Raw genomic sequence first — 27,577 nt, forward strand, 5'->3', positions numbered from 1 at the left:
ATTCCCATTTTGAGGAATTCCCTCATATTTAATTTTTATTTCCTTTAGAGAAGCTGGTGACAGTTGCTTCTTGTCCTTTCACACTGCATGCCTGAGAACACTGATACTCCTCCTTTTGTTAGAGAAAGACTGCAACCAGGTCCCTCCTTACCAACATCACCTTCCCACTGCTGTGAGCAATCATTCCCCTCACACCCCTGTGCTCCAGTGCCCCAGCCCCCTCAGTGGCTCTCCACTGGACCCTCTCCAGTTTTCCAGTCTCTCTCTTGAACTGGGAGCCCAAGACAGAACACTGCAGCACTCTCAGCACCTTCCTGACTGCAATGGAAAGTGCATCACACTGTACTTCCAGCTTCCACTCCTTTGGCTCAGCAAGACCCCTGGACCTAAGTCCTGATGGAAAGCTTCGTTGTGCACTCTTTCCAAATAGTAACAATTATGTGGGCTTGTGGGGCAAGGGCAAATCTAAATGTCATGGACACAATATGTATCTTTGGCTGAGGTGAGAGATGGAGGGAATACTGACTTTCAAGAAAGAGTGTGTCACAATGACCTATGGTTAATCCTTCATTTGATTAAAAAGCCAGGAAAAGTTCTCCCCAAATTGTAGCTGATTAGTATTGTTATTAGAGGGCTTTGCTTTGATGTCTTTGGTCAACAAAATGCTAACTTCCTCCTCCTGCACTGAACATGCATGTGTGTTTTTCAAACCACTTCAAATCCTGCATTTTAAAGAAAAGTTGGGTTAGCCTATTTACCTCAAAAGGACCAATCTAAGCCTACTAAAATTAATGGGTTGCTTTTCTGGATCAGGTCTGGAATGTTAATTGCAGTTACTATACCAGCCTATCTAATCCTTCCAATAGAAACTGCATCAGAACCTAAGACACTGCAAAAGGAAAAAAGGAAAATGAATTCTGGAGCAAGTATGTAAGTGAGGCTTGACCTTGTCCCCATTGATTCTGATGGATAAAGAAAAACCCCAAGATCCTCACAAGGATAATGAATTCTGGAGCAAGTATGTGAGGCTTAACCTTGTCCCCATTGATTCTGATGGATAAAGAAAAACCCCAAGATCCAGTAGGATCCTATTCCAGTAGGTTAAATACTGACTTTCATCTAATTTATCCCTAAGTTATCACCTACTGCATGATCCAAGATGAAGTTCTCACTCAGAAATGTGTGGATGGAAATAACTAGGTCATGATACATGCTTTTATGAAGAGGGTACAGATTAACAGCTGAATGGAGAGAGACCAGAAAGCACAGACTTTGTGTCAACTGAGAATTCAGAGGAATTTCTGGCCCCTGTCCCATGACTCTGCAGCATCACACAGAGCGGATCCCTGTCAGTATTACCAGGCCACCCTCCTTGCTGCAGACACAGCTTCCTATTTGGCTAGCTTGTATTTGCAAAGTCCTATAAATTTTGGGTTCCTTTTGCAGCTCTGCCACCAACTTTGTGAGTTTTGGCAAACAAACAGTGTCAGAGTCATTTGTGCTTGAAGGCAGTTTCTAGTTAAACTCCAGGTTCTCGTATTTTCTTGAAAAAACTGCAGAAAAATGTTTGTTTATGGTAAAAAAAAAGGAAAAGAAAAGGAAATATGCTGAAAAGACCCCCACCCTAAAGTATAACACCAGTAGAGGTTAGCATTAGGTGAATATATATATATATGTACACATACACATAAAAATATATATGTGTATATATAAAAAAATATGTGTGTGTGTGTGTGTCTATATATACATATATATATATATATATGTATGCAAACATTTTCAAACCAATCTCCAAAGTTCACTGCATACAGTCCTTTTCCACCTGGCTTTCAGTGGCTTGAATTTTCCATTATATGACCTGCATGTCATTTTCCTGGATCAATATATGGTAACATTTTTTAAAAACTTCAGGTGCTATCAGAAGTACAAAATAAACCAAACTGCAACAGAATTATTTCATGTTCCATGAAGAAATCAACTCTGGAGGGCAGCGGTCTTTTGCAAGAAATGTAACTGCAAGTTCAAACAAAAAAGTGACCTTTGCCTGTTGCTACAAGTATGTTGCTCGAGGGGATTTGGCAGTGAGCTTTTCACTGGGAGGAGTCACTTGGCATTGGTACTGGTTTATGAAAGAGCAGAAGAAAGTAGAAGTTGGTTTTCTTAAATGAGTCCCTACCAGGAGGACAAGTGCTGGTGGCAAGTAAATGTTTACCTCAGTGGAGCACTGTCAGGTCCCACGCTGTCGCAGGAAGCGTTCTGCACGGGGCTCGTCTCTGTGCCACACGCTGCATCTGCCTCAGCTGGGTCTGTGTAGCCATTGACCAGCTTGATCTCCCTCAGCTTCATACTGTCATTTTGTGAATCCAGAGACACAATGTCAGACGGGGAGCTCACAACGCCCGAGTCCTCCGTGGTGTCCTCTGATGCAAAGCAGCTGCTTTCTGACGCCGTCTCTTCCACCTCCGATAGCTCCAGAACCGTGTCATCCACTACATAAACATTATCATGTGTAGACAGCAGGCTCTCTAAATGAAATACAGCAAGGAAAGTTAGCTGGAAGTCATCAGTACATAAATCAGAGAGCTGTCCCTTTGTAATTGGAAAAACCCACATGAAATTCATTAGAAATGTGAGGAAGGGTGCTCAGTATTTGTATATAAGATAAAGAAGATTTGAAAAGTGATAAAAATTATGTCCTTTGCTTTCAGAGATGTGGTTTGCTATGCTGGTCCTCTGGGGTTTGGGACTTATAACTGCCAAAGCAAATAAGTTTCCTTAATTCTCTGAAGAAACAATTTTCTAGGGACAGTTTCTTGAGGAATTAGATTGAAGTTTAAATGTCATGGTTCAAGAAATCACTCCTATTACTCCTTATGGCAACATAAGCTCATTATTTCTCTTCTATTCTACGTCAAACAGATAACATTTCCAATAAGAAGTCTGTGTACAGGTAAAAATGGGCAGCATTTCCCAGTCAGGACACTTAATTGGTAAACTGGATCTACTGCTGGCCCCATGGGTGTCACTGATTTTATCACCCTTCAACTGTTCTCTTTTTCAAAGGATAAAAAATCTCCTAATAAGTGTACAGAAAAGTAGACAGCATCATATTTAAAATAGAAACTTTTCCAATGTTTAATTATTTATAAAGGAAATCAAGGGATATGCCCTTTGCATGTTTGATTCTCTTAAAAGCTGGACATTTTGAGAGGAGATTTGACACAGTGTAATTTCTTGTACCCTGTTTCAGTTTGGTTGCTGTGAGCTACCCCTTTTTGTGTTTTTTGGTAAAAAACCATAATTCTAATTTCTCTTAAGAAATGTACTCAATTTCATCCTGCAATCGTGCCACTAAAGGAGAGCTCCAAACAAGGTCAATAATTTCAATGACTGAAATTACTGAGTGACGAAAGAGAATCAAGCCCAAACAGACTTCTCCTGATCAAAAGGAATCAATAAAGACTAATCTAAATGTTTAATTTGGAATTATAAGTGTGCTCCATTCTCTTCTTGAACCTCAGTAAGCAACAGGAAGATTAAACAACAGTTTATGGTCTGATCTTCCAGACATTTGTGGTGGATGTTAATTACATGAGAAGTCCCAGGTCTGCAAGTGTAACTAAGATTAAACATACACTTCACTGTATTTTAGGCTGGGAATTAACAACTATTTGGAGAATATATGAAGCTATAGCTCAATAAAAATGATCAACAGAGAGAAATACTTCTGAATTCTGTTGTATACACAAAAGTATTTTGTTCAAGTCAGAGAACTGAAAACAACTTTGTTAAAGAATGTCACAGAAATAATTTTGTCAGCGTATAGCTTAGCAGTGAAGCTTTGAGTAAAACCAGAATAAAATCAAGCCAACATTCTCCTTGACTGAGGTTACAAGATGCCATTAAGTACTGAAATTGATTTCTGACAGTAGAAGCAATAAAATTTGGAGGGTTACAAATCATGATTAAACTTTTAAGTGCTGTCAAGCATTGATATTAATGATGGAAGATGATCCAAAGAGTCTGTTGTAATTTTGGAAGCAATGTTATTTGATTTCTTTGACCTTATTTTCTGTAACATTAGTTCTAGATTCTGGATACAGTCTCAGAGATTATTCCATTTTAAAATGGTAATTACAGGAACAAAGTACGTGTCACTGAATGGATTTGAGTATGCTAGCCATAGAACTACAGTTAGCAAAACACCAACATGAAGGATAAATATGAATAGTTTGACATTGAACATCAAATAATAAAACCCCACAAAAACTCACTGTGAACAAACAGGTATGGCTATATGGCTTCTTGGCTTTTAGACAAATGAAAAAAAAACCACCCAGTAACAAACATCAGTAAAAGTTACAATATGTTAAAACCAGGACAAATTAGGATAACAAAGAAATCAATTTATAGAGTGGAAATTGAAGAGTGAAAGTATACAGGAAGATTTTGAAGTAATGCACAATGCAGTATATATGCCTTAATGCAAAGAGACCTCTCTGTAGTACATGACAAATCTATTATCACATGGATGCCATAAATGACCTCCACCCTATAGCTGGCATAGCAATTTATAGCCAAGCACCTACTCCCAGATCCTGACATGAGGGGGACAGTCTTTTCCTCACTCGCTGTCTCTTGCATTTCCTCATCCTCTTGTCTGCTTGCAACTATTTCCTGCATCTTTCTGCTCAAGGATTTAGATCCTTTTGGTCACAGAGCCCTACTTGCCTACTGCAGTAATACCAGCACTCAAGTCTCCCCCTGCTCTGCTGCAGGATCCCAAACTCCAGCCCACTGTCCTCACATGTTGACAAACAGAAGGAAAACCAATCTCGTGTTATCAGAGTTCACGGGTGAATTGATCCCTGTTACCTCTGGATCTTGGCAGCTGAATCACCCAGGCCAGAATAAGAGCCTCCTCATTCAACAGCAGTTTTATCCTGAAGCATGGAAACACAAATAGGCATCTTTCTACCCTATGATTAAATTCCCAAAGCTCAAGCAAAACTAAAATGTTCCCCTTTCTTCAAACATATCAGTTTGACAAAGTGCTTCCCTATTTTTTATCTTCACCAAGAAGATTAATAAATTTTTAACAGAGTTAACACATGGCACTGAACAGAGTTATTGGCTGAACCAAACCATTTTGATTGCCACTACTACTTGTCTGAACATGAAAGCACACATATAAAACACAACGGTGATGGTTCTGTGTCATGTTAACAACCTTGTTTCAGCTAAGAGCAGCATTAAAACAACCCTCTTTCAAATCTGAGCCATTCTTGGATGGATTAAGTAAGAACTATTCTTCCTCCTACATGCTTGATTAAGTCTTCACTGGTGCAAACTGAAGATGGGATGGGCATTACTGGGTAATGACACATGACACGAAGAAAGCCTACCTCAACATTACTGAGTGGTCTTGTCTCCAGGAGACCTAAAATACTTTTTAAAGCTTTCTAATTCTACAAGGAGAACAGCATAACATTTAGTAGTAGATGTGATTCCGCCTTGCAATTTTTGCATTTTTTTCCTCCACGCCACACTAACACAGTGTGACCATAATGATGGCACTACTGAGGTTTTTGGTTGGTCAAATACAGAAAAAAAATCATATAATTTTCTTCTTTTTCCTCCGTCATAACACTAAGAAAAATTCAGGCTCTGATCTCCAGGACCTCATGCAGACATATCCCCAGGTTAAGAAAGAGTATTCAGTAAGTACTTCAGAATTGAAAGCACAAATTACAACTGCCACAGATAACATAGTATTGAAAGATTTCTCTACAGAAGGCTGAGTTTTCAAATATATAACAATTTTCAGTAACATAACCCTATTCACTGGCATCAGGTGGGGTGTGGTACTGAAAAGCATGTAGAAATTGGTCCATGGTCTCCAAGCTATTCTAAAATCACCATGGGACATCTCACCCCCACATCAAACTGGAGATAGTCCTTCAAAGCCTTGCATTGCTGCTGCTCACCTATATCCTGCTTCAGGCTGCAGACACTGATAAGCCCACATGAGTGCTGTACCAGGGATCTCCCCAGATTTGCAGCAGCAGGGCTAGGACTGTCACTGCACAATTAGGTCAGCCACAAGTTACAAAGGCTTTCTTGCAGAGGGGGACGGACTGGGACGTCTGTTTGCAAAAATGTTGCCCATGATCACCAAGTGGGAAAGAGGAGAGTAGCTCATGAGTAAGGAATGTGAGCTTCTTGTTTAACACAAAAGAGATCTTGTTGTTTTAATCTCAATAGCCTGTAAGTAATTAGGAAAACACTGAACTTTGAGTTTAGAGGAGTCATATCTGCACTTATACAGTTTGATATTGCATATATGTACACATTACTCATCCAGAATGCCAATGATGGGGAGACAGATAAACCTCACCTGGCTTAAATGTGAATCAGCTCTTCCAGAATTCTAGATGTAATTCAATATGTGAAGACCTCCATGGGTAAAATACTCACTTTGATTACTACTATGAAAAACCACTATCAAAATTGAATTAGATTAGAATTGGATGTAAGTGTTCAAAAGATGCTTATCCCATACAAAATCAGTACCCAAAGCCCAAGTCATCACCCCTTCAGAGTCCAATGGGCACAGAGTGTAAATCCTAACTGTTCAGGAAGTGCTGTGACCTGGTTTTACAGCACTGCTGATGCTTTGTTATTACATTCAATAAGGACAGACATAAGATGTAACAGTTGATTCCACCCTTACATGATGAGTAACCTGAACTTCACAATCATTTTAGAGATGCAGAGTTTCTCTAACTTATCTAACTCTTGCTAACATGTTGGTAATTGTTTTACAATTTCTTTCATCATTTGTTTCATTGCCAAAGAACTTTCTTTTCATGAACTAAAATTGCTTTGCTGTAGTGGTCCAAGTGGTCTATTATAATGAAGTTGTAAAAAATTATCACAAACTTCGTGATGTTAAAGAATATTAATTCTTATAATGATCCCCAAATCATAACATAATTCTTTCACTGACAGTACTTAAAACTTCTATCAGGAGAAACACTGCTCTAATTATTTGTCCTGACAGTAAAAAGTTGAGACCGTCACAAAAGACCAGTATTAAAATACTGTGTATTTTTTTCATATGCTTGGAAGAAGGCTGATGCAAGAAATAGGAAAATATAACATTTGTTACGGCAATTATTTACAGAGATTAGGAAAATGAAGAACTCAGGATTATCTTAAGGGTTTTCACACAGGTACAATATGTTCTTGTTACATTTTACTCATTTTTCTCATGGATCAAAAACCAGTATATAGAGATAGGTGTTAAAGATCACTCAATGAACAGATAAAGCAGTACACAGACTGGGTGGTCTTCTCTCTATTGTAATTAAAATTTCAATTTTAGTATATTTGAGCCTACATGCATACTTTCTTATTAAAAAAAAATTCAAAGAAACAAAGAAAATAAATTACTACTGTTACACTTTAACAACATTATTAGGGGAGTGGGGGAATGGATCAATTCCAAAGCACTCCTCTCCCAACTTCTGGAACTACCTTGCAGAAAATCAAAAAGAGGCCAGGAAATACTGAGCTAAGGTACCATGCTCTGCAGTTCCAGCCCTCCTCCAAAATGAGGATGTAGAGCAGCTTAATGTTGGCTTTGTTTATTTAGGTCACAGAATCAGAGAACAGTTTCATTTGGAAAGAACCTCTGGAGGTCACCTAGTTCAATGTCCTCCTCAAAGCAAAGCTATCTTCTAGCTTTGACAAAGTAGCTCAGGGCCTTGAACAGCTTAGCTTTGAAAATCTCCAAGCATGAAGACCCAACAGCCTTTCTGGAAAAAATAATTAATCATTCCCTGGGCAGCATCTAATGCTTCTCCCACTTAAGAACATTATTTTAATGTCAGCCTAAAAAAATTCTAGCTGCAACTTGTCACTGTTGCAGTCTTATCTTTTTGCAGCAAATCTCAGAGAAGAGTCTGTCTCAGTCTTTCTTCTTCCTTTAGATGCAAGACAGCATTCAAACTCTCCTTACCCTTCCCTTCTGCAGGGGAGAGCTGAATATGCCCTGTTGCCTCAGCACCTTAATGTACATCCTTGATGCTTTGTGCCAGAATCTGTTGCCTCTGCTCTGGTGTGTCAATATCTTGTTACACAGAACTCAAAACTGGACTCACTTTTGGACAATGGACTCACATGTGGCTACTTGGCATGGTAGCCAAGTAAAAGGGACTAATAATTTCCTGTTATCTGCTGGCTGTGCTCTTGCTAGTGCAACCCAGCCTGTGGTTAGTGCTTCATCACTGCAAGGGCACGTTGCTGACTCACACAGCCCTGCATGCGACTCCCAGTCTCACATAATGAGATATTTTCAGTCTCCTTCCTAGTCTTATGCTCCATCCTCATGTTTTCCAATAGGCTATTTAATTGAAGTCATTCTCACTGCAAACCCTGCAAACAAAAGTAAATCCATTCCTTTACATGCTAGCCAATAACAAAAATTAAAAGACTCACAAAGGATGTCTCACCAGACGTCATCAGAAAGATACAAATGGAGTGTCATTAGTTCTGTGAATGTCCAGCATTTCAACAGTCAATTCCAAACTAATGACAGTTGACTTAGCTACCTAGGTCTACTCTCCTATGTTTGAAAAAGAAATGCAATGTGTACTCATTTAACCTGCCTTCTGAATTTGAGGTAGTTAAGCATTTCCCTTGGGGTTAAATTGTCTGTTGTCAATTGATAACACAATAGAAAAGTATTGTAACTTTCACAAAAGCTTTTTTGGCAGTGGAGTTTCCTACACCAAAGGCAATACAAGATAGGATCAAGCCAGGGAATGAGAAGTGAAGAGTGTTCCAGTCCCTCCATTGTTTTTTCCATGTACAAGCAGCTGTGAAGATCTGTGCACTAATGTTTGCTTTTCCTTTCAAACATATACTGAAAGTTATTGTGAAGCCTCTCTCTCAAAACAACACTACCTAAAATGTCTGCTGGCTCTTGAAAGTCTCAGAGGAAGTTACCCCTGTAAGTAAATGTCTGCTACCCTCTCCCATTTCAGTCCCTTATTTTTACCACCTGCCAAACAAGCAAAGAAAAATTTCTGAACTAATGCAGCACAGATTTTCAGACAGGGGAAAATCAACATATTGGACTTTATTATTCCTATTTCTTTCCCACAATCCTTTCTTCAGTGACTGAAAAAGACTCTCTGACCCCTGCAAAGCCCATTTGACCTAGAATGCTGCTGCTATTGCTGAACTGCTTTTCATCCTCTCTGTTTTGGCACCCTCTTGAACCCACTAGCTCCTTGCTTTTATAAAAGCCTTGTTTGGACTCTCTGACAACTCTACATCATAGCCAGTAACTAGCCTTCCTTATTCAAAGGGATCAGATGTCATAAAAGCGACACAAAGAGTAAAATGCTCTTTGACAGAAAAAGGATCATGTGTCAAAGTAGATCTTCCCTTGATTAACCAGAGAATATTGTCACTTGGCTTTGTGAAGGACAGATTTTATAAAATGAACCAGTAGCATGAGTTGTTCATTTCCTTTTATACACAATAAAGTATGATGGGGAGAGTTTCACAACAGTTCCTGGTGTTTGCTTTCTGAGGTTAACAGCAAGCTAGAATGATTCACAAGGTGATTTCAGGGCTCTGGATGGTCCCTTACTTCAGGCGAGGAGAGGGCCAGGGTGCCTAATTTGTGCAGTTCAAAAAGACTACAAACAAGCAGACAATGTAGGTTAGAGGAGGAAGATAACACAGAAATATATTTAAGAGCAGTTATAGATAACTTCGAACTTGCACTTTCATAAATCACCATGTGTAACACTGGTGACACGCTGTGTTAAATAACAGGGCTCTTTGGGGGTGTTTGCAGGACAGGAAAATCTAGATTGAAAACCAAAGACTGCCCAGTATAATGAGCCTGGTGAAGAAATAACCCACTCTCCCCACTTTGTAGGGAATTTTTATTAGTCTTAAGTGATATATTTGGGCAATCCATGCCCTTTTCAGAGGTGGTCAGCTTTCACTCAAGCACACTGCAGCATCTAAATAAATGGACTGTGAAGGTGATTTTCATGAGCCACCTTAGAGAGCACACTCTATAAAATTGCTTGAAAAGCATATGCAGTGTAATGATAAAAACTAGAAATAATTAGTGTACCTGTGCAATAAAACAATATTTTATTAGGTGATTTTTAAGACCACAGAAAAAAGGCCATTTGCCCAAATTTTTTTTAAACTCTGCTATCTTTTCCCCTTTGTGCACTCTGCATCAATTGATTATCTTCCTTAGTTTGTTAACAATTCCATAAAATCTCTACTGCAATTTTATATTTATAGCATCATCCACAGGAGAAAAACATAAAACAATTTTGCATTGTAATTATCCTTTTCTTCCCCAGCAACTGGCTGCCAGCAAACTCAGCAAAGAAGAGACAAGAAAACCCAACCCTAAACCAAGCACACATACACATATGTACAGGCTCCCTGGTGGGATTTAAGAGCTCTTTCCAGAACTCTGCTCCCAGTTGTGTATTTATTTCTAATTATAAGTGATTAAAAGTTAGGAAGGGTAAAAGAGAATCAGGTCAATCTGTAATAATCTATTACTGAAACCATTAGGTATTACACATATACAAATAAAAAAATTTGAACAGCTGCCTTCTAATTTTGGGGACAAAGTATATTTGTCTTAGGCACAGAAGCACTTCTACTGGGAACTGCTCCACAACTGAGAAAAAATCTTCCTACCAACGCAGACCTATTGGCAGTAATGCCAACATATACTGGTTTTGCTTAATACTGAAAGCTAATAGTGAACTACAGGCTAGAGTGATGATTAAAAAAATGGGATTTCATCACTCTTGCAGAACCCTCCAGTTCCCCCATCAGTGCATCCATAATTTGCCCTTACATCTCTTTCTCTTTTTATAGGATAGTACCGTAGCATAATCTGAAGTCAGACAGAGCCCTGAGAAAATTTTGTGAACAAACCACCTAACTTACAATTAAAATGGCATAAAGCGACTCCATTTAATTGGTCAAAACATACTTCAGCAAAATCACCAACAATGTAAACACCTACACAGATTTTCAACAGCTAGCTCCAAATTTAGATGTAAAAACATTTTCATACACCTCCATAGTATAAAGTCACAAAACTGTATTCTGACCTCCTTTGATGTACATTAACTGACTCCTCTTGGACTTCCTGATAAGTGGCAAATGTGCTTTTGCCTCCAAGAGGCTTTTCAATAAACTTGGGCTGGTGGTTTACTTCGGCAATTATATTTCCAGAAATCTTTTAACCCAGAAAAGCATGTTTCTTTTCTGAGTTATGACACATTTTACTGCACATACACACTGGATTACTCTGCTATCATACTTCTCAGAGCAATAAGACATCCAATCATGTCAGTAAAAGCATATACCTAGTGAGACTACTTTGAGTACGTGAACACGTCTTGCCACTAAAACAGTCTGCCCTCTTGAACTGCCCAGTAAAAAAAAAATTATTCTTGCAGGGAAGAAAACGGAGGGTTGGAGTACACATAGTATCTCCCTGATGTTCTTGTGTGATACCCTCTGCAAGGGCATTGCACAATTTTCAACAGGCCCTTTGAAGACCAGACTCCTGTGCTGGGATGAGGGCAAACCAAGAGCAGTGAGGCCAGGACAGTGCATGCCAATCACACTCTCCACCTAAAACACTGCCAGGCACCCCTGGATCTAAACTAGCAGCAAACAGCACACACATGCTGCAGAGGACCACCAGGGCAATTGGTTCTATGGAATTATAGCAAGAGACAGACTTCTTTTTCAGTGACACAGACATAGCCAAGCAATCACAGCAAAATACAAGAATCAAGTGCAGGGAGGGTACCATGAATCCAGAGGAGGGCCATGAAGATGATCAGAGGGCTGGAGCACCTCTCCAGTGGAGACAGGCTGACAGAGCTGGGTTTGTTCAGCCTGGAGCAGAGAAGACTCTGGGGACACCACATAGCATGTTTCAGATCCTTGAAGAGAATCCTTCCAAGAGAGCTGGAGAGGACTTTTCACAAGGGTATGTAGTGATAGGTCAAGGGGGAATGACTTTAAACTGGAAGAGGGTGGATTTAGAATAGACATTGCAAAGAAATTCTTTTTGACATTGCAACAGGTTGTCCAGAGAAGTTATGGATGCCCCATCCCTGGAAGCATTCAACATCAGATTGGATGAGGCTTTGAGCAGCCTGGTCTAATGGACTGTCTCCCTGTCCATACAGGGGTGTTAAGACTATATATGATCTTTAAGGTCCCTTCCAATCCAAACCACTTTATGGTTTTTGATACTATGACATCCACACACTATCCATGAAGTTCTCTTTTCCAGCAGTGCACATTGAGGCTCTCCCTGGGAGGCTAGTAAGAAGGGGAATACTGAACAAGTAGAGAATAAAGTGCTCATAGAAAAGCACTGCTGTCATGCCACCACTCCTCTTTGGCAGCAGATGGACTACATCAGATTATTTCAAACGTAAGTAGAGATAGAAATACTTAAGTCAGAGCTGAATTTGGCCTGCTCTGCACAGTCCTCGTGTGAAGTCAATTATCTCATCAATCATGCTTTGCCCTGGGGCTCTCTTTCCCTATTAACTTGAAGAAATGCAAACATGCAAGTGCGGTAACTGGATGTTATGCTTTGTACTGATTTGTGGATAGTAAAACGTTAATGGCAGTGCCATCTCTGGTGAACAATAGCCTGATGCAAGAAATGGGTCATCATCTGAACACCCACTTGGAAAAAATTTTCCCCTTTCATATTATGTGCTGTTAGTATCAGATCCTACTTCCACTGCAGCAGTTAGGTTCTGCCCCTGACTTCAACAGCAGCAGGATCAGACCATTCACTGATTAAAATGCAAAGCTGCAGATATCTCCTGCATGGGATGAATCCCCACAGGGAAAATTTGTCTGCATTTTTATTCATGTGAAGCATTTTAAGGCTTTCATTTACACAGTTCATTCAATAATAATGTGCATGCTGTATAATGGGGTACCTGATTAAGCATGCTTAAGTGCTTTGCTGGAGTGGGGCCATTTCTGGAATTTGAAGGTTTGCGATGATCATATGCTCAAAATAGGCAAGCTAGTTTGGGGAATTTCTCACCTGAGTCAATGGGCCTAAATAGGATCAGCATAAAAGGGGGAAATTTGGAAATGGCTTTGAGTTTCTTTCTTTTCAGCATCAGTTCCTCCTCAAATTAGGCTGAGAAGGTCACCCAATTGTGTGTTTTAAGCTTGTCTATGAAACTCTCCAGTAACTTTTAAACTGGCTACCATCTTTTCCTAAATGAATCAGGAAGGATAAGAGCCTGAACTTCAGTTACAAAAGTTTAATAAAAGAGGTAGAAGGACAGCGCACAGAAACTTTCTTCATATGCATGTAAAAGCTTATTTTCTATTATCTACCAGGGATACTGAGAGAAGGATGCCATGAACAATAGCAAAACTTCAACCCCAAGTGTGATGGGGTTTATATATCAGAGAACTCAGTCATTAATACAGAAGTTCAAAAGAAATGCTTACTTGATGTGGTCTGGGGGAAGAAAATAAGAAAACAATGAAGAAAAAAAGAAAGAAGAAATTCTCAAATATTTTTGATTTTGAAAATCAGGAACCTCAAGGTCCTGGGATGTTAATATCCATCTATTTTCCCCCTTTTTATTCATTATTATCCTCTCTCTTTCCTGTTCTTATCCCTAATTAAAAAATCAAAGACTATTAACAAAAAGAAAGACACCTTCTCTTTTAAACCCCAAAGAACCAGGTCACTTTTTTTCCCTAAAGCCATTATCTAAAAAGTGTCTTTGAAAAAAATTTTAGCAGGTGTGACTGGCCACTGTTGCACTTTGTACAGTACAGTTTGTACAGTAATGCTCCGACATTACCTAAATTCTCCTGGTTGGTCATAATTTCAGCATGGTATTATGAAACTTTCCACTCACCTTGCAGCAGCCCCTATCAAACCAGCACAGAATCAAGCTGGTGGTTTGTTATTACTCTTCTCATTACAGCATGAAAATTTAAAGACTTTTGTCTCAATTACTATCAGCCTGCAAATTTTCTCACAGGCACTAATTTAAGTCTGTGGAAAAAACCACAAGGAGTTTCCCTGTGCAAGGATTTTTTGTGCAAAAGAAAGCAATCAATACTTTGCCAAAGCCTTGTATTATGAACAGTGGCATGTATTTAATGTACTCTGAAAGTGCAGAAAAGACTTTCTAGTACAGTCTGTGTCCTTTGTAAGAGCAGACTGAAGACAAATGATTTTATTTCAGGAACATCTGAATTCCACTGATTAGCATGATGAATACAGAACAGGAAAGCTGCCAGGTACAGAGGAAGCTGGGCATGTCCACAAGGGAGTGGAGCAAACAAGCAAATTACAGTATATGCATGCCTTTTTTTTCTTTTTTTTTTACCTAAATGTTTTCATTTGGAAAACTTGGACAGTTGAACCTTTAAGTTTCTTTAACTGACTGGTCAGTTAATCAGCATATTGTTCTAATTCTCTGAAGGCAAGCAGAGATGGGTTTTAGAAATGAAAAATAATCAATAAAATATTCACATACATTATATTTAATTGGAACAGGATCTCTTTGGGGAAAAAGGAAAAGAAAGAGTAAAAAAAATATTTTTCTTATTTTTGGGGAAAACAGTGGCATAAAAGTAATTATGTCACTCCTAAGCATTGATTTAGCATGTCTGAGACTGGGAGCACCCAAAAAGGGTTTCAGAACAAAACCAAGATATCAATGCATTCACGCAGTAGTCCCCAAAGTGTCATCTACTTCCAACAACACCGGGAATTCCAAAGGGTGGCCCTTCTGCAGTCCTTGGCAGTCCACTGTGAGGCTTTCTGGAGAACAAGCCTGTAAGAGTTTTTGTGCCTTCCAAAATGTTCCATCTCTTACAAGTAAAAGTTAAGTAAACAAGGCTCTTATCTTGAACTGAAAGTCAATAAGTATTTTTTCTTACCACCTTTATAATTCTTATATAATTTGTCATACTTTTTATGTTTTAAGAAGTATATTCATTTAAGTCTTGACTGTTTCATCCACAGATACACCTTAAAAATAGATCTCTTGCATGTTCCCACAGTTTAGAAAAAAATGTTGAAAATATTTAATCATTAAGTTTTATGCTTTTACAAACTGTTAACATATTTTCCTTTTAGTTTTTACCTTCAAGTGAAAAAATTAAGAAAAAATGGAAGAGAAAAAAGCTTACCTATGTTTTAAAGTCAGAAATGTTTTAAAATTAAAAATTAAAATGTTAAATTAATTAAAATTAAAATGAAAATGTTTTAAAAGTCAGCATTAAAATTAAAAATTAAAATGAAAATGTTTTAAAAGTCAGAAAACAATAATTTTTTTTAATCAGATGCTTGAAAAGTAGAAGAATTAGTTGTTTTGTTTAACAAGTAAGCAGATAATCCCCTACCAGTCTTTAACTGTTTATGGGAAGGCACCATTTATTTAGCAATTTTATTTTCACCTTTTAATCACCATGGTCTTAAAAGAAAAAAATGTATTTGTCCATCATAGTTTCTCCTTTCTCAGTCTTTCCTCCATCTTATTTTGTTTCATGTCTTTGTCCTCTATTACACCCAGCCTTTGCTTATGGTAGTAGGTTAGAAAGTAATTATTTTATCCATGCCAGGAACCACAATTATGGAATCCACAAAAGGAGCTGACAAAGGAGAAGCTGTCTCTGCTCTCAGCCTTTGCTCCCTCATGCCTGAAAACCCAGAAGTGAATGTGCATGGCCAGAATTCTCAATTTCTTAGAAGAAAGTAGGCAGGCATTTTAGTCAGTGTTTTCTGACTTAGAAGTGGTAATAGGAAAAGCTGAGTATGAGCATGTCTAAGGATGGAAAAGCACTTTGGTATTAGAATCATCACCTACCTGGAAAGAGAAAAATTTTCAACAGTTTGTTTAGTGCAGCTCCATGAGCATTGCCTGCACCTGAATCAGTAGGATCTTGCACTATAAATGCCGCTTAAAGCACCAACCTTCCAGTTTTATTTGGCCCATACCTCATGTGTAAACCTAGCATAACTTCAAACTCACACCCAGGATGAAAGTTTTCACACACACACTTGTACCACATGCACATATTTGGTTGAACACAGATGTTTAGCCCCACTTGTTACTGTTAAAGTGTAAGTTGTTCTGTGTGTATGGCTGTCACAACTTCCTCATATTCCACCATTCAAGGGCAGCAGAGTATGCCTAAGATGCCACTCAGTTATTAAAGGTACAGCTCCTGTAGTTAAAACTGCTCTTCTTTTGATGAAGGAAGAGGACAAGAGGGAATTTTGTTTTACTTGAAAGAAACATTCACAGTTTAATCACAGACCACTTGGATTGCAAAGCCGGGCTTCAAGGGAATTAAGAGAATAAATGTCTTCACATTTACTCAGGATGGGAGAAGGGAAGCTCAGGTTTATTCCACACTACATGAAACAGGTAAGTAACCTGTTTAAAATCTAAATCTGTTAAAAATCTAAATACCAGGAAATGTGTCTAGAAAGACTATTTGATTAAGTGGGGTCCAGTCCCATACTAATGTAACCAGAAAATATTTTCTTGGATTATTCGAAGTGATTGTGCTTCCATACACTCAGACTGACTTCTGGTTCAAAGTCTGCAAAACCACAACTCTTATCTCCAATACAGGTAGGCAGCACAGTGCAGGGGAATGTAAGGGAGTATGAAATTACTCCAACTTTCCAACCAGGGTTTGTACCCAGGACTCAGTCTCCTTCTTAGAACTTTCTCAGGGCATGAGAAAATGAAGCAGATCTGGTGACCCAAATTTACTGTTTTCTTATTAGAAGTGAACAGAAAAAATCATCTGTCATGTTCAAGGTACATTCAAGGAATATAAAGGACTCAGTAGTTGATACCTGTTCAGTATGTTGCCAGCTTCTAGTCATTCATTCTTTCTTTGGACTTGATGCTTTCAACGGTCATTTACCACTACAAAATGGTACCAGAGTACTACACAAGAATATGCAATAAAAAAGGAATAAAGCAGGGGATTCTTGCAGGGAAATATACAACATCACCTTTCCCCTTAGCTACCTCAGCAAAAATCAGCATTTATTAATGTAAGCTCTTCTGGATAAACAAAAAATTAATTATGTCACTTTCTGTTTTGTCAACTTATGAATTTTAACAGTGGACTTCTCTAGCCACAGAGCTGCTATAGCAGAAGCTTATGAATAAGAAGTGTAAACAGAGACAGCAATTTTGTTTCACTGTCCTTGAGGAGGGAGTCCATAGTTTTACAATGACATCAGAAAACAACATGGCTGTAATTTTCGAGGGATGGAATAAGTTCCATTCTGTCTTCTATAATAACATGTATTTTTGTATGGAACGCTAAATGGTGCCTACTGAATGTACTAAATATATATTGAGAGTCATGGTAGTGACTGGAAGCCAAGCTCAGAAGACAGAACTGCTATCATACTTACACACAGCACAGCTCTCAAAAAGAGGCACTTTTATACTGTGAGAGAACAGTAAGGAGGGCTTAAACTGGCTGTACGCATAAATGATGAGGGTATGAGAATCATGACCACCAAGTTTACTTTAAAAAAGCAGAACAAAGGGACAGACGATGGGCATATGATTGATTGGATGGTCATATGTTTAATAAAGAAATGCACCATAAATCTTTGCAACTCATCATACAATTGGAAGTGGATGATTTCTCTGCCAATCATTCTTCCTTGGCACTTACTGGAGCACTCTAGATACCACGAACAGCTTTAAATAATTCCAGTTCAAAACCAACAAGAAGAGAAATATTTCCTTTTTCCATTTATATATTTAGAATATTTTTCTCTGTATTTCACCTACCCAGAGTAATTTTCAGTGCTGCATCAGTAGCACAATTTCTGAAGATAAAAATGGAATGAGTTCAAAGTTTAGTATTATTCTACAGCCTTGTCACTAGAAAAGGAAAAAAAATCTACCTGCCCAGTAAGAAAGACAAGATTCGTTTTGATTCTTAAAGATTCCAACTGTAAGGAAAAAACCTGAAAGTATTAAATGTAGAAAGGATATTTAAGGATGTTTTGAAAATCAGCGATTTCAGTCTCTAAGTGACTGAATTGCTGGTAATGAAGTAATTTGTATGTGAAAGAAGATGGGTACTAAACTCATCTGGTCATGATTTTAAAATTTTAGGACTCAATCTGATAAAATCCACCTAGTAGAACACAGTTTATCTGTACTGGCATTAAACCTGACCTACTCCTATGCACTTACACATATTTTGAGCACGTATACCAACCATATGCACTACCTACCACACTTCGGACACAGCTGCTATAGATACGAAGGCAATATCTATGCAATATAATAGACACCCCAATATGCCATCATATTTTGAGAAAGCTTAAAACAAAAATTTGAGCTTGCATCTTGAAGTTGCTGCCACAGTGGCATCACCTGAAAATATAATTTTATCTTCATTTTCTTATTTGTGAGGAAACTGATTTTAAAATAATATAGAAACAAAATTGTTTTTTATTTTTAGTTGCAGAAAATTAAAGAACAGCAACTACTCCAAAAACTAAAAAACTTTGTGTAAGTTTGGAATCTATCAGGTTGAAATTCACTTCTAGTATTTTTTCTTGCTCCCTTTCTGCGAATCTGGGACAACACCGGCTCCCTCTGGTGGGCAATGTACAAAACGATTTCGGTAAAATCTCGTGCAGCACCAAGTTTACTTAATCTGTTTCTAATTAACTGGTTTTCGTATGGATTGAGATCATTAGGCTCAATCATAAATTATACATCTGTCCTTATTTCCTAAGATCACTGAATATCACTGACATTGGAGTTGTAATACAGGAATTTGTTTTGATTTATAAGTTATCTTGTCATTTATTTGTTTTCCAGAAAATGCTCAATGATATTTTCCATTTTTATTGACTGCTTATTTGATTTTCACCCCAGATATCTTAACATGAAGGACAGAATTTGAACAAGGCTGTTTGGTAGTGCAGATAAATCCTGAGTATATTAAATGTGTTTCTTACTAATTCTGGTAATAGCATTTTGGTGAAAAAGTTTGTTATAGTGGTGAATTTGTCATTAACTTTTCCATGTCATTCTCACTACACTTCCAATGTCTCCAACGTTAAAATAAAAGGAGTAAAACCAAGCCAATGTCCTTTCATATCACTGCTGACCTAAGACTCCATCAAAGAAATCTAAAGTGATACTCCTTCCTGTTACTGAAAATGACAGAAAAAACCCGTTTTCTTTCAGAAGCCAAGTTGAGGAGCTCTTACAAATCCTGAGCTGTAGCTTGGAACAAACAGGAATTCCCCTCAGGGCTGAGCTGGTGCTCATGACCCAAACTTCCAGTGAGTTCCCTGTCCTGCAATCATGCTTTCCTTAAACTCCTCTGTGCACACACGCTATTGTGCATCAATAGTTCTGAGAGAGAGTAGCTGTGCAATTCCACCCAACAGGTTTGGATTTCATGAGTGTCACTGAAAGTTTTTTCTGACACCATGTAGAGTACTGGGAGGTTTCAAACTATGCGAATGTCATAGTATAATTTCTTGTAACTAGGATGGTTTCTTGTAAAGCCACAGAAATCTTTCTTCTATATTTTTTCTGTTCAATAGTATATATGTATCTGTAATTTATGAAATCATAATAAGAAAATATGAATGAACATAAGCAATGATCCTTTTTAAATACTGAAAGGCAGAGCTTGCTAGCTTAAGCTGGTCTTTAAGACATTTAATCTAAGAATTTCACAAAAATGTTAATTCCCCTGAATATATTTTAGAGGCAAATTTTGCATTTAAGTTGAAGAAAAGGTAAATTAAGTGTAAATAATGAACTTTTTGAGATTTAATTTACAGCTTCTAAGAGTTTGAGGAAGCTACCTGAAAAGAGACTGCTATTTGTAGGAAACAGCTATGTAGAGAGAGGCCATAGCTGTGTCCTTTCAAAGCTAGGAGATTTTTTCATTAAAAATGTGATTTTGTTGCAATGTGTTGTTTTGTTGTTTTGCCACCTTTCAGAGACAATGGTGTCAACGGAAAGAACTGCTTTGACAATACACAGTACTTTGCACTCAATATAAAACACTTTGTTTCACCACTTCATTATTTTTACACTACTTTGAACTCCATGGGCCATGTAACTGTGGAGTTTCAAATACGATGCAAATAGAGCAATGAGAATGGGTAAATTAGATTCTTAATCTTCACATTGTGAACACCTACTTGTTTTTTTGTTGGTTTTTTTTTTGAGAGAAGACTTACAATTAAACCATTGTCCTGTCTTAAGAAGGCATTACAAAGTACCTGGCAGCTCAGAAAGTTCAAATCCACTTCACTTTTATTACAAGACCCTTAGGGTACTAAGTATACTTTCTAAAGAATAATTTAAAGCTTACTAACTACATGTCATATTTGTATTAAAAACTGTCAAACTCCATTTTAGTCGTATTTCATATTATCTGTAGGAATGCTTTGCTTTCTTATTTGCCATTTTGCCTGCCTGGAAAGGAGTCAAGATTAACATGATTATTTGCTTGAGGGTAAAACAATAATTTTTCATCATTTAAATTAGAGTTATGTATTGCAAGTCACTCATTTAAATAACATGAACATCTTAAAGCACAGTACATGTGAGGTCAGAATAGTTCTGGGTGTGTGCATCATTACATTACAACTCATAAAGCCTATGTTTGTAGCTCAGGATTATTAAAAATACATGTCTTATGGGCCGTTCTCATGAAGAACTTCCTTTAGCACAAAGAAGTTTTTGCTAAGTACAAACCTATGGATGATATTTTAATTAGAACTCACTGACTATTTCTTGTACAAGTGCAAAAATGAGACTTGTAGAACAAGATGTATCTTTGGCAAAGTGTTTGTGTCTTTTGTTACAGAAATAGAACACACACCTCAATTTCCACAGCATGTCTCCAGCATAAAGATAAAATTACTCATATTAAGCATAAGTAAAGAATACGAATCAGTGCATTTGGTATTGGTTCTTGGTATTCCTTTTAAACCTCTTACAAATGCAACAGATCTTCCTGTTTCTTTTGTCTGGACAGCTTGATTGATAGCCAAGATACCGAAAGAATCTTGCACTTCAACTTGACTAGGCCACGCCCAGTACTAGTTTTGTTCCAAAGGAACAAAATGGATGCAATAAAAGGAAAATAGAGCAAATAGGGAATACAAAACTTTATCCCTAGAGAAACAGAAAGCAAAAACAGAAAAAAAAAGTTCTTAGAAACTTTTCTTTAAAACTTTAAACAATATGGAAAGTAAGACACCCTGTCCCAAGAACACACTCTTCTGCAACACCAAATCAAAGCAAACCACGGCTCAAAATAAAGAGAATCTTTTGGAAAAGAATGACAGATAATCTTTCCGAGGCTGATATATAGATTTATATAACACACCATTCAGTTCTGGAACATACATCTCACAAATGAGTATGAACCACAGCCGAAAATAATCAATAGTAATTAAAGAGAATGTGCGAGTTTAAAAAGAAAAGAAGCCAAAATCTCGGTCAAAAAAAAAGGTTTTTTTCCCAGCAGAAGAGGAAGGAAGGCAACAGAAGAATCAGGGTAGCAGAGGCAACAGGAGGTTCAGAAGTATGAAGGTCATAGGAAGAGACAAGGTCTGTCAGACACGCTTCGAGTATGAAGGGAATGATGCACAACAGTAAACTGTCGGGGGAAAAGAGTAAAAGGATAAAGTTATAAGTATTGTGTAGGTCAGTCTGCAGAATGGATAGCATGCTCAGTAACATTAAAGAATCAGATGCTCAAAAGAGGTGTAGGTGCATGGGCACATGTGTTAAAATTTGGAATTCCACAGCTGCTCCTTGCTCCAACTGCCTGGTATAAGCTAACTCAATCCTAACAATACAATACTTACTGATACACAGTATGTCTGTGAATTCTGCTTTACTTGGCCTGAATTTTAATTCTCCAGAAGGAGCAAGATAGATGATATTGGAGATTCAACTTCATTCTTTAGCCTCAGATTGCCTGAATGAGTAAGAGTAGTGATGGCAATAAAAGTCTCCTAAGCTATACCTGCAGGCGTATTTGCTTTAAAGACCACCTCTGAGAAAGAAAAGGCTGGGTCACTTGACACATGCCTTATGAAGCAGTGTACCATGACAAGCCAGCAAAACTCCCTGCACAGCAGCCCTCAGTTCGCAGTTGATGTAGAGCCAAGTGTAAAAGAGTGAAGTTTTCTCTCTGTTTCTACCCATTTTTGCTTCAAAGCTAACAAAACTCAACTCTTAAAATCTAGCCCTAGAAGACTAGATATACGTCTAAAGTGACTGAAGAAATACAATTGAACTGTTTGTGAAACTGTCAACCTGATTGTATTACCTGCTCATATATCAGTGATATAATGAAAAAAAATTAAAAATTAGATATATATCCAAGGCTCTTTTCCATTCTTGTAGTACCTTAAAATTAACCTGGTTTTACTCATCAACTGCTAGTATGCATGTCACCTACAGAAATTAAAGTAGTGTACCCACTCCTTCACCCCTTGAAGACCTTCTAATTAAGAGATGTCTCACTATTTTGATCTACAGCAAAAAACAACGCCAGGTTCAAATAATTATGCCATTTCTTCAAAGAAATAGAACTTTCTGAAATTTACAAATCAATCAGTTGTTAAGTCCTTACCCAGTGTGAGCCCTGAGTTCACTAGTACTTTATCCAGTGCCAGAGTGAAAAACTTAACTTCAGGATCTCACTCTACAGGAAGGCAGAGTATATTGTATATTCTTTCCCATAGAGCTTTTAATTTCCTACTGCATATCTTAATAATAGTCCATAACTAGCCAAATAAAGGGCTAACTGTGGAGTTTCACAGAAATACTGAATTTACTCTAATGAGCTGGCTGACATTTCAAGGCAGCATGTTTCAGTTGCTTGTCTAGGTGCAGCAGTCTTTCACTATGTGTATTCTTTACCTCAGGTAAGTATCACAGAGCTTACCATCAACTCACACATTTGGAACTTCATAAGCAATATGACATAACCAAACACCATGCAACAATCTCCATCTCTGCATTCCCAAAGTATAGTCAATCTTAGAATCAGGCCGTGAACAATCTGATTAGTATAAGGAAGGAGAAAGGATCCTATAAACACATGAATTTAAACGTGCACACAACATGCAGCTAAGGTTCTACCAGACCAAATGTTAGAGAGAAGATTAAGTAATTAGGATAAAAAGATTTAAGACAAAAGACTGCAAGGAACTTCTGTACTCTTGTTTGTAGAAGAGATTCTTAGATGTCCTAAAGGGCATGTAATACAGAAAAGCTTGAGTATCTTACTAAAGGCTATACTCATGAATTCCACTCCACATAAATTTGGAAAAATCAATGAACAATGATTTCTGTGTGTTGGGAGGAAGAGAGGGAAGGAAGAGAGGGAGGGAGGACAGTCCTTCACAGACAGTGGCAGATCATAAGGCGTGAGAATTTAAACTCCACGTGATCAGAGAATTTTAACTTCTAAATGGGATTTTTTTTTTCTCATGGAACACATACTGCTGTTGACTGTCACGCATCCACAATTGTTATCAGAGAAAGTGGTTTTGAGAGTGATTTCAGAAAAAAACACATCTTCTAACAACACCTGGCATCAGCAGTTTATCCTCCTCCCCACCTCATTCTATGAGAATACACTTTTACTGAGTAGAGTTAGGAAGATTGAAAATTTTGTTGTTCTTTGAATCTACCGCCCAAATCTTATTTGCACTGCTTGAGGCATTCTCAGGCAATAAAACACATCATTGCAAAATGTTGTTCTTACAGGGCTCAATCACTATGGTATCTAAGCACCTTTCAGAATGGCATTAGGCAATGTAATTAGCATCTGTCCTACCTGTGCTGCTGTCTCTCATGGGTACATCTATACACACTTCTCTTGTGTAAATCTACACACTTATCTTTACCTAGGTAGGACAAAGCATAATTACAGAGCTAAAATTTGTCCCTCTCCAACACTGATGCTTTAAGACTAAAATAAGTACCCACTAAGCTCTTGCTCTCAGTAAATTGAGGACAATAAAAACTCATGTTATGTTCCTATGTACGAGCTTAATCAAATCCTTTTGGCTGAGATACTTTGTTTGTTTAAGAGCAAATGATCACACTGATTACATCAGGGCTGCATTGATTAAAGGGTATTTGATCAGCAAGGTAGATCAGGAAAGCATTGCAAAATAACAGCGATAGAAACTCAAATGAAGCAGAAATATTAATGCAAAGAAGGCCACAATGGATTTTTAATAAAGAAAACATCGCAGGAAAGCTGATGCTATCTAGAACAAAAAAGAAGATTTTAAGTACTATATGATTTCTGTGCATAAACTGGTAAATATGTCTTAGGGTTAATCCTCAATAAGATTCAGGTTTTCTGTTAGGATGATCTCCTTAATTTCCATAGTTAGCTCCAATAAAACTTAACAATTTGTATTTCCTCAGATTTGAGAAATAATTTAGCTTTAGGTTTAGCTGGTAATCAACAGCAAACACATCCACATTAATCTATCAGAGTAACTGCAACCTGCAGAGTACTTTTGGTAAACATAAGGTCCTGGAAAGAGACCTTCTCTCAAATTAGTAGCTAATGGAGACATTTCTCTATTCCATGGTTAGGAGACACCCTCCAAGTCTTCAAAGGAAGTACATCCATGAGATGTCATAACGTGCAGAGCTTTGCTGCTTTTACCAGCTCTACATGGGTGTGCAGGGCAAGCCCACAGGGAATATAATACATGATCAAAGACTTGGATTGTGTACAAAGATTTAAAGGCAGTCAATGGATAAGCACGAAAAAGCAGCATGAAAACATGCTTTTCACAAGTACATGGGCATGCGAAAAATATTGTACTTCTTTGTCTGATAACTGTTACGCCCCAAGGTGAAGAGCACACAAAGGACTACCCAGAAATCCCAAGAAAGATGTACCCATTAGGACTGGAAGGCCTTTAACAATATACAGCGTCTGTAAATGGTTTAATTTTCTTAAGGAAGACACTGTAGTTTTCAGCCTAGACTGATAGACCCATTGACTCTCAAAGGAACTCATCTCTGGGGAGACAAAAAAATTGTTAGTACAGAAAAACAAACTTAGGGAATTAATAAAAGACAAAAGATTTTTTTTTCCCAGTTGAACAAAGCAACAAAGCTTGATGGTTATTTTAAAATGTTGCTGTACAATGATCAGGTATCACGTGCAAAACTCTCTCCAACCATTTTGCTCACTTTATATTAATTAGTTACACTGCATTGGGCATTTTAAAAGACAACAGGCTGGAAAAGGGGGGAAAAACAGACATGGATGTCTAAAGAGCAGAGAGGAAAGTCTGGAAAAGCTACTCCTGAGAGTAATCATCAATAGAATGGAAATGCAAATACATATATTTTCAAACATACGTTTAGGTACCAGCTCTGTTGGTGCTGTAACATCTGCTTCTCTGTAACACACTGTTGGATCCACAATGTCACTGCCAGGAGGAGGGTAAGGTGGGGGTGGGGGGATCACTAACTCAGGGGGACCACGAGTGGTGCCCCTAGGAGGCTTTTGTGGCACCTGCCGTCCATCACCTACAGGGGGATCAATTGACTTGTTACTTCATTGCAAGATAATGATCACTCTGTTCATTTTTATTTTTTAAAAACACATTGATTTTCCCTTACCCACACCCAAAGTCTCTCTGGATCTAGTTCTGCTCTTATTCACATCCAAATAATTAAGGGAGAAGGAAAAGGTGTGTCTTAAACCAAAGGCAGTGGGACTAGAATTGAGCCTAGCCATGTACACATACATGTACATTACAACTACCAGTTAAAATCACCAGTTTTGGCAGGCATAAGGACGGAGAAAAATAGGTAAGCTAACTAAACAAATTGAAAAACATTGTGTAAGAAAATGTGAAAATGTGTTTTATTTTATCTGCTGAAGTGTCAAACTGCCTGAATTTGTTGACCTCTCAGATACTTTACATGACTGTTTTCCTGACTCTGAGAGAAAGAGGAAGATGCCTTAGGTCACTGTTTTGAAGCAGGTGTCTTACAGGCTTTTCTGCTCCTCTTTTTGAGTCAGTTTTCATTATTTTGACATTTTAGAGAAGCAGATGATTAAACTGTTTTTAGCAAAACGGTGTTTGAAGCTATCAAAGGAAATGCCCATAACATTGTATGGGGGATTATTTAAAGAGTATGTTCAATAACTAAAGAAATACATGTGTCTTTGCACTGTACTCTGTGAACCACTTTCCATGTAAAAAAGCCAGTTTGTACTGTACAGAACTTGAGCTACTGTTATTTGGAAAGTCCTTAGAGGTTGAAAGTGCACTGAGGAACCATGACTACCTGCTTGTTCTGCTTTCATACCCTGCCTCAAGCATGTGCTGTGGTCATTGCTGAAGATGGATGCTGGCAGAGACAAATGTTTGCTCTGATCCATTCCTACACTCTCTGGCTTGTGCTTTGGGGATGCTGAGAAGGGAAGCAGCATCAAGGGATAAGAAAAAAGATTAAACCATGACCATTTTTTACTTAGCACTAACTAGCTTCCAGAGGAGTATCCTCCAGAGACACAATTTAATGCTGGCAAATGTGCAAGCCCTTTTTTACTGCTTTGAGGAAATTTGGCACAATACTTTGGTGTCATAATAACTGATTCAGTATTGAACATTATGGAGAATCTGCCAATTTGAAAATGTTTTTGATAGGATCTTTTGCTTTGATTCACATGGCTAACTTGAGAGGTACACAGGTATCTTTAATACTTTTTCCATCACGTGGCTGACTATTTCTTGCAGCACGTTTTTTCCCCTCACCAGAGTCTTGCTTTTCTTCACAGCTTTTCTCTCATGCTTTCAGAGCCATCTGTGCTTTCTCATTGTTTTCCTGTAAGGGCCCTGAAGAGAGGCTGTTTTACCAACCCTCTCCAGCTGTAACATTTTTTCTTGTTAATGAACACATTCATTCAAGAAAGTAGCAGAAAACAAAAAGCACTGAAGACAGGGCTACTGTGGGACAAGTTCTTTGTCAGTGTAAAATAATAAGGCTCCATTAAAGCAAACGATACTGCAGAATCTTACATGAGCAGAGCACTCCAACAAGCACTTATGTACACAGTACTGAACAGACTAGAAGTAGCTCTGCTCTGCTATATCTCATCTGTAACATTTGAGCACCAATACAAAAGAAAAAGAACACTTATAAAAAGTTAAAGCAATAAATGTCATCAAAAAGTGACCAGTAGTAGGGCAAAGCATGAGAAGTGGTAGAGTGTGACCTCTGCAGTGATTAAAAGTAAGCCAATTTGCTGAATACTCCTGTGTTATATGGCCCAGCAATAACACTGCCCTTAGAGAGTTTAAATAAGAGATGTCAATGGAGTTGAATATGTCAGATAATAATGGATTCCTGCTGCTACATAAATGCTGAGGCATTAAATGTGAAGCATCTAC

General features: G+C 37.9%; 1 protein-coding gene across 10 annotated transcripts in view; it reads right to left on the reverse strand.

Moving 5' to 3' along the window:
* Window positions 1-27,577, reverse strand: part of COBL (cordon-bleu WH2 repeat protein) — a 157,423-nt gene that overhangs the window by 23,764 nt on the left and 106,082 nt on the right. For 7 of the 10 annotated variants that reach the window (XM_039714767.1, XM_039714765.1, XM_039714766.1 and 4 more), the window contains 2 exons: window positions 25,533-25,703; window positions 2,213-2,525 (listed from right to left, as the gene is read on the reverse strand). In XM_039714767.1, coding sequence (XP_039570701.1) covers window positions 2,213-2,525; window positions 25,533-25,703 — 484 coding nt within the window. Of the gene's footprint in view, window positions 1-2,212; window positions 2,526-20,326; window positions 21,781-25,532; window positions 25,704-27,577 lie in introns of those variants that run through there. The other 3 variants (XM_039714772.1, XM_039714771.1, XM_039714768.1) reach the window with 2 other exon arrangements.

Source organism: Passer montanus, unplaced genomic scaffold, assembly GCF_014805655.1.
Source record: "Passer montanus isolate IOZ18808 unplaced genomic scaffold, ASM1480565v1 scaffold31, whole genome shotgun sequence".
NCBI classification, from domain to species: Eukaryota; Metazoa; Chordata; class Aves; order Passeriformes; family Passeridae; genus Passer; species Passer montanus.